At 45.2% G+C, this 14,150-nt stretch overlaps 1 protein-coding gene across 2 annotated transcripts; it reads left to right on the top strand.

Moving 5' to 3' along the window:
• The first annotated feature begins 4,069 nt into the window (after positions 1 to 4,069).
• On the top strand, positions 4,070 to 11,329 carry LOC120705234 (glyoxylate/succinic semialdehyde reductase 1-like). Of its 2 annotated transcripts, XM_039989701.1 has the most exons (8): positions 4,072 to 4,333; positions 4,437 to 4,547; positions 4,708 to 4,809; positions 6,289 to 6,390; positions 7,605 to 7,720; positions 10,524 to 10,602; positions 10,696 to 10,866; positions 10,957 to 11,329. In XM_039989701.1, exons 1-8 carry the CDS (start codon positions 4,229 to 4,231, stop codon positions 11,050 to 11,052), a joined length of 882 nt encoding a protein of 293 aa, XP_039845635.1. In that variant the 5' UTR covers positions 4,072 to 4,228; the 3' UTR covers positions 11,053 to 11,329. The 2 variants fall into 2 exon arrangements, with proteins under 2 accessions (XP_039845639.1, XP_039845635.1); XM_039989705.1 differs by lacking the exon at positions 6,289 to 6,390 and having other exon boundaries at positions 4,070 to 4,333.
• The last annotated feature ends 2,821 nt before the right edge of the window (positions 11,330 to 14,150 follow it).

Genomic DNA, 14,150 nt, shown 5'->3' on the forward strand with positions numbered 1-14,150 from the left:
AGAATTTTCAGTACGTGATCAGCTATGCAAAGGCTTGGCGGGCTAAACAAAAAATATTTGAGATGAGGTTTGGCACTTATGAAGCATCATAGGACAACCTACCTCGTATGCTTGAAGTAATTGTGCACAGAAATCCTGAAAGTGCTTTTGATACATACAGTGTACAGAGCTTGTCACGGGGGCCAAGCATTCTGCTGCAAGATTTCTTCTGCATTGGAGCATGTGTGAGGGCATTCATTTACTGCCTTTCTGTTCTGTGTATTGACGACACTTTTCTGACAGCGAAATATTAGGGAACAATATTGACGGCAATCGGAATTGATTGTAAAAAGTAGATAGTTCTCATCGCCTTTGCCTTTGTTGAGAATGAGAATACAGAAAGCTGGTACTTGTTTTTTGAACGTCTGAAGAATCACGTTGTTGTTGGAAGGCCTAATGTTTGCCTTATCAGTGATAGACATGCAGGTCTCCTTGTAGCTATAAGGCAGTTACAAGAAGGTAGTCTATTTTCACTTCCTATATGGCCAGATGTTGTCAGTAGGTGGTGTGTGAGGCATATGACTGCTAATTTTTATGAGCGGTTCAAGAACAAGGATCTGATGAATTTGTTCAAGCGATTGTGCACTCAGAATCAGCAGAGGAAGTTCGATGCTTTGTGGGGTATAATTGATGATATGAGCGCCGAATTGCTTAAGAGCCAGGCCTCATCATCCAGCAGGAGATGTTCTACAGATTCAGTAGCTGGACATGCTAAGCCATTTCCACAGTGAATTGATGGTGCGCCTAAAGAGAAGCGGTCACTTCTGTATGATACAGATGGGAGGCGTTACGGAATCGAGACGACCAACCATGCTGAGTGTTACAATATGGAAATGCGTCGTGTTCGTGGATTTCCTCTTGTTGGCATTGTTGAGTTCATCATGGATGGATGCATAAGGTATTTTAGGGAGTGGTACGCATCAGCCGCTTCCTTATTTTATGATCCAGGAGTGCGTTTTTGTAGAAGGATCAATGAGTACATGGAGGAAAAAATTGAAAAGGCTCGATTTCACTCAGTCATATCGATGGGTACAAAGGAGCAAAGATTTGAGGTATCATGCAGGAACAGGACCGGACAGGGTGCCCGCAGACAAAGGGTAATTCAAGAAATCTTGATAACCATTGACGGGAGGGTGTTCTACCGATGCCAGAAGCAAAAGGTGCATCACTTACCATGCTCCTATGTCATCGCGGCTTGTTCTGTATCTGTGTTAGATGCTGCGTCAGATGTTTCTCAATATTTCACAAAAGAAGCCGCAGCACAGACTTGGTGTCATGAGATATACGGCATCGGTATTCTAGGCCCATTCACTCAAAAAAATCCCCATCCAATGCTCATCCCTGATCTAGCTACGAAGAGGGGCATAGGCCGACGGCAGACACGTCGTATCCGGAACGGAATGGACGAGTCCGAGGCTGGAATGAAAAAAAAATATTGCAACTTGTGTGGAGCGGACGGTCACACTTACAAAAAGTGCCCACAGCTTTCAGTACCCACTGCTGCTGCCGAGGTTGGACCTTCCGGGAATCCAACGGATGGGTCGGCTCCACCTACAAGAATTCGCCGCATGTATTTGTGCACGACACACCTTCCAATGTATTTGTTTGTACGAAACTAAGTATATTGTGTATGTAGTATGCCTAAATGTCTTGTTTAATTAGTTGACAGTGCGTATTTCTATAGAATTTGATTGTAATGAATGAAACCTTCAATGTAATATCTTATGTGGTATCTTATTTAACGTTCAGTTTAAATTTCGTTCATTGTTTCAAATTGGTCAGCCCCAAATGCTTGGACACATGGTTTGTGGCCACCTTTAGCACAAGCACCAATTAAACAAATCAAATAATTCTGAACGCCAGCTCTACTTGACCGAGTCATAGATCCACACAGGGTTCAAGTTTCACAAAAAATATAATCATTGCAATCAAACATAGCAAACATATAAGTATTGCAATTAAAGGTAGAGGAGGCCTGCCGCCCCGTCACAATTTACTTCACAATCTAGACCGATCAACACCATAACACCATATGATACACATCATGTCATTTCTTGGAGGCCATAGTTCGGGGGGGTATGAAGTCATCTAGGTCGTCATCCCAGTTAACAGAATTTGGTGCTGGAGGTGGTGCAGCTTGACTTGATGAACCTCTTAACTTTCCCTTTCTCTTTTTTATGGTTCTACTTTCATGTACAGGGGGAGAAACATCAGGTCTTGGAGGCCATGATTTGAGGGGTATGAAGTCATCTAGGTCGTCATCCCAGTTAACAGAACTTGGTGCTGGAGGGGGTGCAGTTTGACTTGACGAACCTCCGATTCTATGTGATTGCGGAGGCCAAGTACTATCACCCGAAGATCTTTCACGCCTCCTTCGTCTTGTTTGTGGCATGACTCCTCCGAAGATACATACCAATTTACGAAAATTTGGGATTGATTTGTTAATCACCTCCGTGTCCTCGAGGTAATCCTTGCATATAATTACACAACAATTTTAAAATTTACGAAATATGGATTACAAATGACTATAGATATTAGATCCGAATGATAGTTACCTTAATGTGCATCTCATACACCTCTGACCGCATCCATATCGTAGAAGTACTTTGTACGAAACCAATAACATTAGGATGATTAGCTAGTTCATATACCCTCATATACATCTTACAGCGTTTTAGAAGGTGTCCCTTTACATCTTGCGTTGTAAAACCTCAAAACAATTTGATATCTTTAAACTCTTCTAATTTGGATAACACCATCTCTATTGTACCATTCGCTAATGGATTCAACTTCTTACTTATTACAAGATGTGTCATGATCTCAAGAATTATACTAGATTTTTCTTCAGTCCATGAAAATCCAACAGAATTGGAGGCAGCCATTGCCTTATGCTGCAATAGCAATGAGGTATTGTCATTCTAAGTTTACTATTCTATATTTAACTATCTAAAAACTAAATCTATTCTAATTCATAATTATTTTAGAAACAAGTCTATAATAGTAGAGAAATATTGGTTACCTGTGGTTCGGATCCAAAATCCGGTAGGGCTTCGCCGGTGGAATTACCTCCCTCACCCCTCCTGTCTCCGTCTCCCCTCTCTGGATCTCGTGGGCAGTAAATGAGGGTGCGAGGGAAGGAGCTCAGCTTTTATATTTGGGGGGGAGCCTGCCGCTCCCCTGCCGAGAGGCAGGCTGCCTGCCGCCCCTCCACCAGGCGGCAGGTGACTGCCGCCCGGCGGGGGGGGGGGGGGGGGGGGCGGCAGAGATCTACATGTAAATAAATATAAATTGTTTTTGTGTGGAGGCCCCTAGTGGGAGCCCTACATGTAAATAAATATAAATTGTTTTTGCGTGGAGGTCTCTGGTGGGAGCCTGCCACCCCCCTGCCGGGCGGTAGGGTACAAAACTGTAAAATGTGGAACCGAAAATACATTTCTGTAAAAAAACGTTTTCAAAAAATATAAAAATAAAAAAGCCGCCGATACCTCGGCCGTTTCTCATAAATAGATCCGTCGCCGAAAAGGGCCTGGAATTCAACCACAGAAACAAAACTTTGGTCTTGTGCGTACGGGCCACATGCTGATGCTACTAGAGCCTCTTTTCATCAAACTCGGCTGGGCTGGGCTTGTCAGGCCACCAAAAAGCTCCTCGAGGCCCAACAACGATCAAGGTTGCAGCAGCAAGCCAATGGCCACGTGTGGAATCTCCAGCGGGCGCCGCCCCGGCGCGCGCTGTTCGGCCGCGCCGAGCTGATGCGGCCGGCAGCGACAGCGAGCGAGGACGACCGAGCCGGTGCCTGTGGTGTCACGCGCACCCGCCACACATCTAGGCCGAGCCCGGCCGCTGCTGCTGACAGGTGGGCTGCTCCGGCAGGCCGCGCCCCCATCCCGGCCGTCCGACGCCCCGTCGACGGCGGCGCGGCGCTCCAGCTCCGTAGACCTGGCGCAACAGCAACGACAAATCCGATCGGATTGGGAGAGCGACAAAAATGATCCGTGATAAAAAAAGAGGCAAAATTGTAAAGAAATCGAGGATTGGCAGGCGAGGGAGAGGGTTTGTGCTGCGCGGCCGGCGCTCTCTAGCCTCTAGGTTGAACACAACTGAACAAGTGTATCCCAGCGGCTGCTGCGTCTCGCACACAGAGGAGAGGAGAGAGAGGGCTGGGGCGGGAGGAGCCGAGGAGGTAGAGATGGAGGTCGGCTTCCTGGGGCTGGGCATCATGGGCAAGGCAATGGCGACCAACCTCCTCCGCCACGGCTACCGCGTCACCGTCTGGAACCGGACCACCGCCAAGGTATCTATCTATCTATCTACTGGGAGCGCCGCCGCGCGGTTCAATCCCGGATCCGTCGTCCCCTCCAGTAGTCTCATCCGATTAAGCCGCGCTGTTCTCCTAGTGCCAAGAGCTCGTCGCGCTCGGCGCCACCGTCGGGGAGACGCCCGCCGCCGTCGTCGCCAAGTGCAGATACACCATCGCCATGCTCTCCGACCCCAGCGCCGCCCTATCCGTAAGCGCTCGATTCGTGGCACCTCTATAGTGTTGCTAAAGCGCGACCTCTCTCTCTCTCTCTCTCTCTCTCTCTCTCTCTCTCTCTCTCTCTCTCTCTCTCTCTCTCTCTCTCTCTGGTATTGTATTGATTTGCAAACCCCTTCCTCCTTTGCATCTAGGTTGTCTTCGACAAGGATGGCGTGCTCGAGCAGATCGGGGATGGCATAGGCTATATCGACATGTCCACTGTCGATGCCGCAACTTCTTCAAAGATTAGTGAGGTATCGTCCGTAGTGCTTGTTTTTTCTTTTCTTTTAAGGACTATTTGATTGATTGCATACTAGTAGATGGTATGATCTTTTGACTGTCTGGGTGTATGTCTGTATGGATTGCCACTAGGATTCAGCAAACAACTCTACTAATACAAGTCTATAGTTTGAATAGTTGTTTTTTCGGCGGATCACCTGCAATGTATAAAACTTAATGATTGGCATTCCCCTTGATTTCTGCTTGGCTTACTACTGGGTATGGTAGTATATACCACTTCCAGAATGTCCCAGATTGCTTATAATAAGAGGATTGTGGTTTCCCCAGCTTGCTCGCATAACTGCATGTTCAACCACCGTATCGAATTCTAATGTGCCTAGAGTTTGATTTTCATTCCCGTCTTCTAATTATTTGTACTCACTAGTACATCGAGTTATAGAATGAGTAAGGGAAGAGTGATTGTTAAAGTATGTACATGTACCACCTTATGTGCATTTTCCATCAATAGAATTATGAAATGAGGAAAGGAATATGGTAGTGGAGGCAAGGAAGAAAAATCAAATTTCCTTAGAGCATCTCCAGCAGTTCCCAATATTTTCTTCTCAAAACTTGTTGTTTGCTAACTCCCCAAATATGTATGGGGAGGCAAAAAAAATCCATCTCCAATAGTTCCCTATTGTTACTCCCAAAAATGAGAAGTTGTCCCACAAGATTAATTCCACGAGAAACTTCCATGGCTGACAGACATGGCTAGCGGACAGGAGCTTCTTGCAAGCCAGATTGCCGGCGATTTAGGGCATGAGAGGGCTTGGAATTTGAGGGAAAAGAAAGAGGACGACAAGGGGGTTCTGTTTTGCCTCTTGCTCCGGTGATGCACCGTGGCGGCCGAAATCAGTACGATGGCGGCAGGACCTTGCCCTAGATGAAAAAACTAGAGGATCCAAGGCATACATGAACCCTAGGACGCCGGCATCGTGTTCCAGGTTGATGTGCCAAAGGGAAGGAGGCGCGGCGCTAAGGGGGAGAAGGGTGCGGGAAGAAGATGGCGACGGGAAAAAAGAGCCGATGGGGAATGACGAAGGCGTGCGTATTTTTGCGCACAAGAGAGCCCAGTTTGCCAATTGTTAGGTGATGAGGAACTTGCATAGGGAACGAACTGTTGGAGATGCTCTTACATGCTGTTGGGTATTTCCTGAAAAATCCATTTAGTCATAAATCTGTTGTCCATGGAAATCCTGCTCTATGCTGTAGGCATAAACGCATCATCATGTGCACAAGTGCACCGTCATGTGTATGATGTATGAACTAGTGCACACGTGCCTAGTCTGAGATGAATTCCATAGCATCTTGTTTGTGGACTGTATGAACACAGCATACGTAGCAGATTTATGTCCTCCCTACTTTAAATATCTATAACTTCCCATCAGGGTTACCATATGCATAAGGTTTATCAATAGTCTACTGAGATTTGTTCTTCTTCGATCATTTTTTAGGAAGTTAAACGAAAAGGCGGCGCTTTCATTGAAGCTCCTGTTTCAGGGAGCAAAAAACCAGCTGAAGATGGTCAATTGGTCATTCTTGCTGCCGGGGACAAGGTTATTCGCTGTGTTCTGAGTTTAAGATGATCCTTTATAACTATTGCTGCAAAGTATCTGTCTTTATGAGCTTATGATACTTCACAGAATGCTTATGGTACTTCACAGAACCTCCAAAGTGACACCATCCTTCATCCATGGAAATAACTAAGTTTGCTACATTTGGGTTCAGTGTAGTTCTTGTTAGGACCTATGCATTATTTGATTGCTTTTGATCTAGTAATCATAATGTTCCTTGACATTCTAGTATCAATGATGTTCACCCCTGTATCTGGGTTTACTTTGGTCTTAACTGAGAAAATGAGTAAACAAGTCACTGTAGTTTAGTGAGGTATGATACATATATTAACCTCTTTTAATTGGACAACTTGTTTATCAAGGCATGTTGTTGTTTAAGGAGTGAAACTCACTAGTGCTTGTTACTTATAACATGTAAGTTATTAGATATAAATAGCACTGCCCTGCCAAAAGATAACACCACCAAGGTTTTTAAGGCGTCGCCTAGGCGTCCGAGCGGAAAAAAAAAGCTGGGCGTCGGCGTCGCCTTACCATTCCTCGCCTTGGCCGGTGTTCAAGTGCTGCGCCACCGGGGGACGGAGCTGCGCCGCCGCCTCCTGCCCTTCCTCCTCCTCCTCCTCCTCTGGTCTTGCATCGGGCGGAGGCAGGTGCTGGCGGCGGCGGAGGAGGCAGGGGTGGGCGGCGAGCCGGCGACGGAGGAGGCAGAGGCGGAGGCGGAGGAGGGTAGCAGCAGCGGCTGAGGAGGAGGAGGAGGCGGCGGCGGCGACGCGGTCGGAGGAGGAGAGGCAGAGGCGGCGGCGGGATGGGAGGAGAGGCCTCGGCGGCGGGATGGGAGGAGTCGAGGAGAGGCAGAGGCGGCGGTAGGGTTGGATAAGGTGGGGTGGGGTGGGGTGGGATGGGGGGATGGGTTAAATTGGGTTGGGCTGATTTGGGCCTGTTTTCCACCTTTAGGCCCAGTGGTCCTCTATTTTTCCTTTTCTTTTACAGGTAAATGTATGTGTTTTAGAGGTAAACGAACGTGTTTTACAAATAAATAATGCGTCGCCTCGCCTCACGCCTTATCGCCTAGGCGTCCGAGCGGTGGCGCATCGCCTCGCCTCGCCTTACCGCTTTAAAAACCTTGAACACCACATATGACTTAACCATACCCCTACCATATCTTGTTTGCTCATTTGAATCGCCCTTTTACATTTCAGACATTGTATGATGAAATGGTTCCTGCATTTGATGTACTTGGGAAAAAGTCATTCTTTTTGGGAGAGATTGGAAATGGAGCGAAGATGAAGCTTGTGGTCAACATGATCATGGGAAGGTAACTGTTTATTTTGGGCAGTTGAAAAGCATATAGACATCAAATCACTGAAAATGTAAAGATTCAAGTACTCATGATTACAAATCTATTGATATCATTGTGACATGACAAATCTTGGTACTTATGTTTATTTAGTGGATCATAATGTGAATGCATGCAAACAAAAGAACAGAATAATGCATATTTGGGACTTGGGAGCACCTAAATGCAATATTATGTATGCTCATTTTATCTATATAACCTAGTGTTATGTTGGTATGTTGCATAATTGGTATGTTGCATTTTTGGGGGAGCATTTATCCTTTTTACTATTGGTATGGCGATGCTTGAGAGGTGGAGTGCGCACGGGAGAAACAAGCAAAAGAGAGGATTGAGAAGATGAACGAATAGGGTAGCGGGATGCAGGACGAGGACTGCCCTTGTCGCCGGCGGCAAGGTGTGCCAGAGCGACCGAGGAACAGACCCAGTCCGGGACTCTATTCCTTCGATGAATTCCCTAGGTACAATCTAGGCTACCTTTACTCAATCCCCCATGCCCAATCCAAGGGCGGGTCCAGATTGTAAAATTACTCAATCCCCCATGCCCCTTGGATGTTGATCCGATGACCCAGATTGAAGTTTCCATAGTTTGCATCGAAAGGCTGGTTTGCATGTTTGTGTCTACAGTTTCAAGTTGTTTTGAGCCGCGCCTTCTAATCTCCCTGTTAGACCATTCACTTTCCCCTTTCTCTCGTTCTCCGTCAAGAGCGTGGTCTCCGCCAGGGGTGCCGCGGTTCTCAGACAGATGCGTAGGTATGGCGATTCGAAGATTTCCTCCGTTATTGTTCTTACTCCCTTGTAGATTTCATGTTTTTGCACTTTTGTTTGGTTGATTTCGATCGATTGCCCCTGTGATCTGCTCCTGTCGTTGTTCCTCTTCCAGTTCCATTCTGTTCTCATGGTATTAACTTAGGTTTTTTCTGTTGATTAGATTGGTCTATCTATCTCTGGTGTGCGATTCGCTTTGGTCGTGTAGCTTTTAACCGATCAATTCATGAGATTAGTATAGTTTGATATGCTGTTTGGTTGGATTCAGAATTTAGGTTGTGCCCGCTCATTTTTTGTATCTGCTTTGCGATAGGGTTTAGCAGTCTAGATTTCTTCCTAATCGTTGATGTGATTGGATTCATTATTCTAGGTTTTACCTGATCATTTGTTGTGTCTCTGCTTTTGCGCTTCAGTTTAGCAGTGTAAATTTTTCCCAACTAATTGATGGGATTGGATTTAGGTTTTACCCAATCATCTATTGTGTCTTTGCTGTGCGATTGTATTCTCTATTTAAATTTTTTTTTATCCATTTCATGCTTTTTCCATCGAACAGTCAAAAACACATGTATGCATATCTATTTTGTGTTGCTTGTAGTGGCCTATTCAGCGTTGGTTCTAGTCTATTTTATACTTCCTCCATCCCAAAACACAATTCATTTCAGGATTTAAAATTTACCCAAAAAACAAGTCCTCTTACCCTATTTGAAAAGTGTATGTGCATGCAAAAATTAATTAGTGCCAAATATGGGCAATAAATAAGGGCAAACATGGTCATTTTAACTTCTTGTTCATTTGTTCTAAAATCTCTAGGATTACTTCTTTATAGGCCTTAACTTTTGTACATGCACGTTCTAGCCCAACCTGTTTTGTTCATTCCTTATTATTTGCAATTGGGCTCGATTTTAAAAAGTTGATGAGGCAATTATGTTTCTGGTTAACTTATGTACAAATTACATTACTTGATCCTCATAATTACATTACTGATTGTACTGTCATTTTTATATAATTAAGGTGTAACCACGTGGGATTTCTAAAAATTTCCCATATTTTTTTGTGCATCTGCAGGGTTTCATGCAGTAAAAAAATCTATTATTTTACTGGGAAGGTAGGTAGCAGGTAGAGTGATCAGTAGGAGGTCACGGCAAGGGCGCGGCCGCGACGGCGGCTCTCCTCGGGAGGCACCTTGATTACTTGAGTGGTGAGCTTGAACAACCAATCTCTCCGAATCAGTCGCCGGAGGATCGTTGTCGATGGGGCCGTCCATGGAAGCCGCTAATGGCGATGCCCCAGTTGTGGTCTCTGATACCAATTTGGTATGGCGATGCTTGGGAGGTGGAGTGCGCAGGGGAGAAACAAGCAAAAGAGAGGATTGAGAAGATGAATGAATAGGGTAGCAGGATGCAGGACGAGGACTGGCCTTGTCGCCGGCGGCAAGGTGCGCCAGAGCAACCGAGGAATAGACCCAGTCCGGGACTCTATTCCTTCGATGAATTCCCTAGTTACAATATAGGCTACCTTTATAGATCAGGTGCCACAAACGAGATCTCCAATTCCTAAACAAATCTCCAACAGATAACTAAAAGAAAGGAAACGACTCCTACTTGCTAACTACTCCTGATCTTCCGGGATTGCTTCGGAAGCTGCGCTATCTTCCTGTTGCCGGATAGCTGACCTGGGACGCCTCCTGTAGACTCGACCAACAAAAGAGTCTGTAACAACTATTTAATGATAATGATTTCTAACTCTATAACATTATGGTAGAGGTTTTCCTTGCTGCAAACCGGAGCCTTTCTTTTGTTGAACAGCATATCTACTGCAAATCATCCTGATTTTATCCGTTAAATTTATAGGCCTTCTCTCTCATATGTGATTCTGTTGAGATGCTTGTTGCACAGTCAGAGGCGCACAACCCCTTTTTGCTGTTTAGCACATTTTAGAGTCCCTTTAACTTTGTGGCTTGTAAGCTAACTGAGTACAACTATGTTTCTTGGTGCAGTATGATGAATCCTTTGTCTGAGGGACTCTGTTTGGCCGACAAAAGTGGGTTGAGCGCCCAGACGCTTCTCGACGTACTGGTATGGCACTTGTTATTCTTTGAGATATCAGTGAACCTGTCGTTCCACCCAGTCACGATTGATAGCTGCATCTGTATTTCTTGGCTTCAATAGGACCTCGGCGCCATTGCAAACCCAATGTTCAAGCTGAAGGGGCCTGCAATGCTGCAGGGCAGCTACAGCCCTGCGTTTCCTCTGAAACATCAGCAGAAGGACATGAGGTTAGCTCTTGCCCTGGGAGATGAAAACGCCGTGTCCATGCCGGTCTCAGCAGCTGCGAATGAGGTGCGCCTTCATCCCCTCTCGACTTGCACTATGCCTCACAGAACGCAGGGTTTGAGTGAAAACATGTGACACTGCAATTTTCGATCGCAGGCATTCAAGAAGGCCAGAAGCCTGGGGCTGGGGGACCTAGATTTCTCGGCGGTCTATGAGGTAGTGAAGGACGCAGGTGGCTCAGGACAGGCATGATAGGCAATCAGTGGTCTCATTTGGATGCTAGATTTGCAGCAGTGTCTCTCGTTCATTGTAAGGCAATTGGCTCGTCATCATAGCGTGTGTATATCCAGGATCTGGAGCCCCGACCTCGCTGAAAAAATAAATCAGCATTTGATGGTTTGCTTGCACGATAGATGTTACTGGAAGCTGGGAACTAGCTGATTGCATCACGAATGATTTTTTTTTTTTGACCTGCCTCAGCAGATTGAAGACATACAAGAAATGGCACTATCTTCTCCTTACTTTGTCAGTCACTGCTTTCTAATTTCTTGTTTGGACTTTATTTTTGCCGTAAACGTACAACCGAAATGCTCTAGTTTGTTTGTGGCTTGAGCCCGGACCATTTTAGTTATTTCCTAAAAAAAGTTGGTTCAGCACGAAGCAGTCAGAGGAAAACGGGGCCTGCAAAGGCCACGAAGCTCGGCAGGCATTCTGTTGCGACGACGGCTTCTAGAAGGCTTTACTCTGCTTCAGGCATGTGAAGAGCAAGTTTAGAAGAAAAAGGGGAAATACAAAAGAAAGTACTAAAAGTAAAATAGTAGAAACCATAAATCACTCACATGCAACAAAGATACACAGCATGAGCCTTGTCATTTGTTCTCTTTAATGCAGGTAAAAACAAGAGAAACAATCAAACTATTTGGCTGAATTAGTTATTGGATCAAATTTGGGCAAACATCCGCAATAATTTATCACCCGGGCTATATAGCCACGCCACACATAATGGTCTGAAAAAGAAGTCAACCCAAGAGGGCGGGCGCGAGCCGAATAAGAAGAAAACAGTCCAAGAGAGCGCATGGGATCCTTCAGGAGACAGGCTGAAAAAAAAAACAGTCAGCCCAAGAGGGCGCGCGGGGCCGAATAAGAAGAGAACAGTCCAAGAGAGCGCATGGGATTCTTCAGGTGATGGGATGAAAAAGAAAACAGTCAGCCTAAGAGGACGCGTGCGGGCCGAATAAGAAGAAAACAGTCCAATAGAGCGTGTTGTATCCTTCAGGTGATGGATCTTTTTGCAGCCCATGCGGCATTGAGGCTCTGTTTAGTTCTCCAAAAATTTCCTACACTACTCGTCACATCGAATCTTTCGACATATGCATGGAGTATTAAATGTAGTTAAAAATAACTAATCACACAGTTAACTTATTCATATGAGATGAATCTTTTAAACTAATTAATTCATGATTAAACAGTAATAGTCAAATAACAACGAAATGTGCTATATTATCAAAACTCAAAATTTTTCACTAACTAAGCCTGGAGCAGCTTAGCCTGTCAGCGGGGGCGGGGCGGAGTCGGGGCGATGCCCCCCATCACTGTCTCGTTCCCGTGCGTCTAATTACAGCCTAATTAGGTTCATTAGATTCGTCTCGTGATTTACAGGCAGCAGTTGCAATGCGTTTTTTATTTCGTCTAGATTTAAGTCTCCATACAGATGCCGGATTTTTTTTTTGAAATTTTGATTTTTGGAACTAAACACGGCGTTGTTCGTGTTGCTCTTGGGCTCCGCCGGCTTCGAGGTCAACGAGATGCCTGCTGTGTGCTGTCACTGTCAGGGAGCGCCAGAGCGGATCGTTCACAACCTCAGAAAATAAAATAAATGATCAGAGTGCATGCATGTTCCACACGCTGCTTTGTTTTTTGAAACACGATGCTGTGCTGCCGCGACGAAACGGAGCTCGGCGATCACTCACGTACGTCTCACGTCACGTGTGTTGACACCCACCTGCGCGCGAGTTGGATCAGTGATTCCTCAAGCTTGGCGTACCAGGCGCGTGGAGCTTGCTGAAACACGTAGAGGGCCTTGACGAGATGCAGCACCTTGTGCTCGTGGCCTCAGAGCATGAAGATGGAGGGCACCATGCGTAGGGAGGGAGGGGGCGGGCAGTGCGGGTGACGGCTGCACCGCTGTGGTCGCGCCCTAGCAGATCCACGTGCGAGGAGGGAGGGGCCCGCGGATGGCTGGCGGCTGCGGCGGCACGGCTGTCGGTGGAGGCAGGTAAGGTTTATGGAGGGGAAGAGTCAGAGTAGTGAGCGAGCGCTCGGACGAGATGGGATGGAGTACACAAGCCTTGATGGACCGAGGGCAAGATGAACATTTCTATTGATAGGTCCCATCTATCAGGGCTCCCCAACCATTATCTTCTAACAGCAAGTGGACGGAAGGGTACATAGGTAAAAAAAAGTTCGTGCGATGGCATACAAGTGCGAGTGAACTTTTTAGTGGCACACAGGTAATCAGAAACTTTCATAATGGCATACAGGTAAAAGACTCAATGAGTTTTATCTACAATATATAAAAATATATTATGATTATAACTTAGCACTAGTATATAAAAATGAGTATGTCCACATACTCTGAGGATGGGCACATACTCAATGTATATACCACCATAGATGGTCTAGTATAATCACATACTCTAAATATATACTTTGATTGGGTCAGATACGTCATAAATCATGAGATACACATGTGGGATATATCTGACGCAATAAAGAGTTTGTTCGAAGAGATGTGATCATACTAGAACATCTATGACTGTATAAATGTTGGGTATAAACTATACATAGAGTATATGGATATATTTATTTTTATATAATTATACTAAGGTATAACTATAATATATTTAAAAATAGAGATGCTTTTAATATTTTTCATTTATATCCCCTTGAAGTATCTTATGGCTTTTATCCCGTTCACATCAAACGGCGTTCCAATCGATCCTCACGATGGTTGAGTTCAGGTGATGATTGAATCACCCATCGCCTAAAGAGGTGCAATTTATTTCTTACGGTGCTAATGTTATTTTGGGCCGTAAATTAGGCCCGTTGGTGTGGACTGCTAGCAAAATTAGAGAGGGAATCCTTGCATGCATGGAAAGTGGACAACTAATGCTGATGTCACCCACATACATAAAAATTTCAAACTAAAAAAGATATAACTATTAAACTGAGAATCCAAATTTAATTAAGATTGCACCATTATCTTTCTTATGACAAGATTTTCAAAATAGGACCACACTTGCCTATGTTTGCAAGATATTTTTTAAAAGTATATTTTAATAATAAATAGT

This window comes from Panicum virgatum, chromosome 1K, assembly GCF_016808335.1.
Source record: "Panicum virgatum strain AP13 chromosome 1K, P.virgatum_v5, whole genome shotgun sequence".
Lineage (NCBI taxonomy): Eukaryota > Viridiplantae > Streptophyta > Magnoliopsida > Poales > Poaceae > Panicum > Panicum virgatum.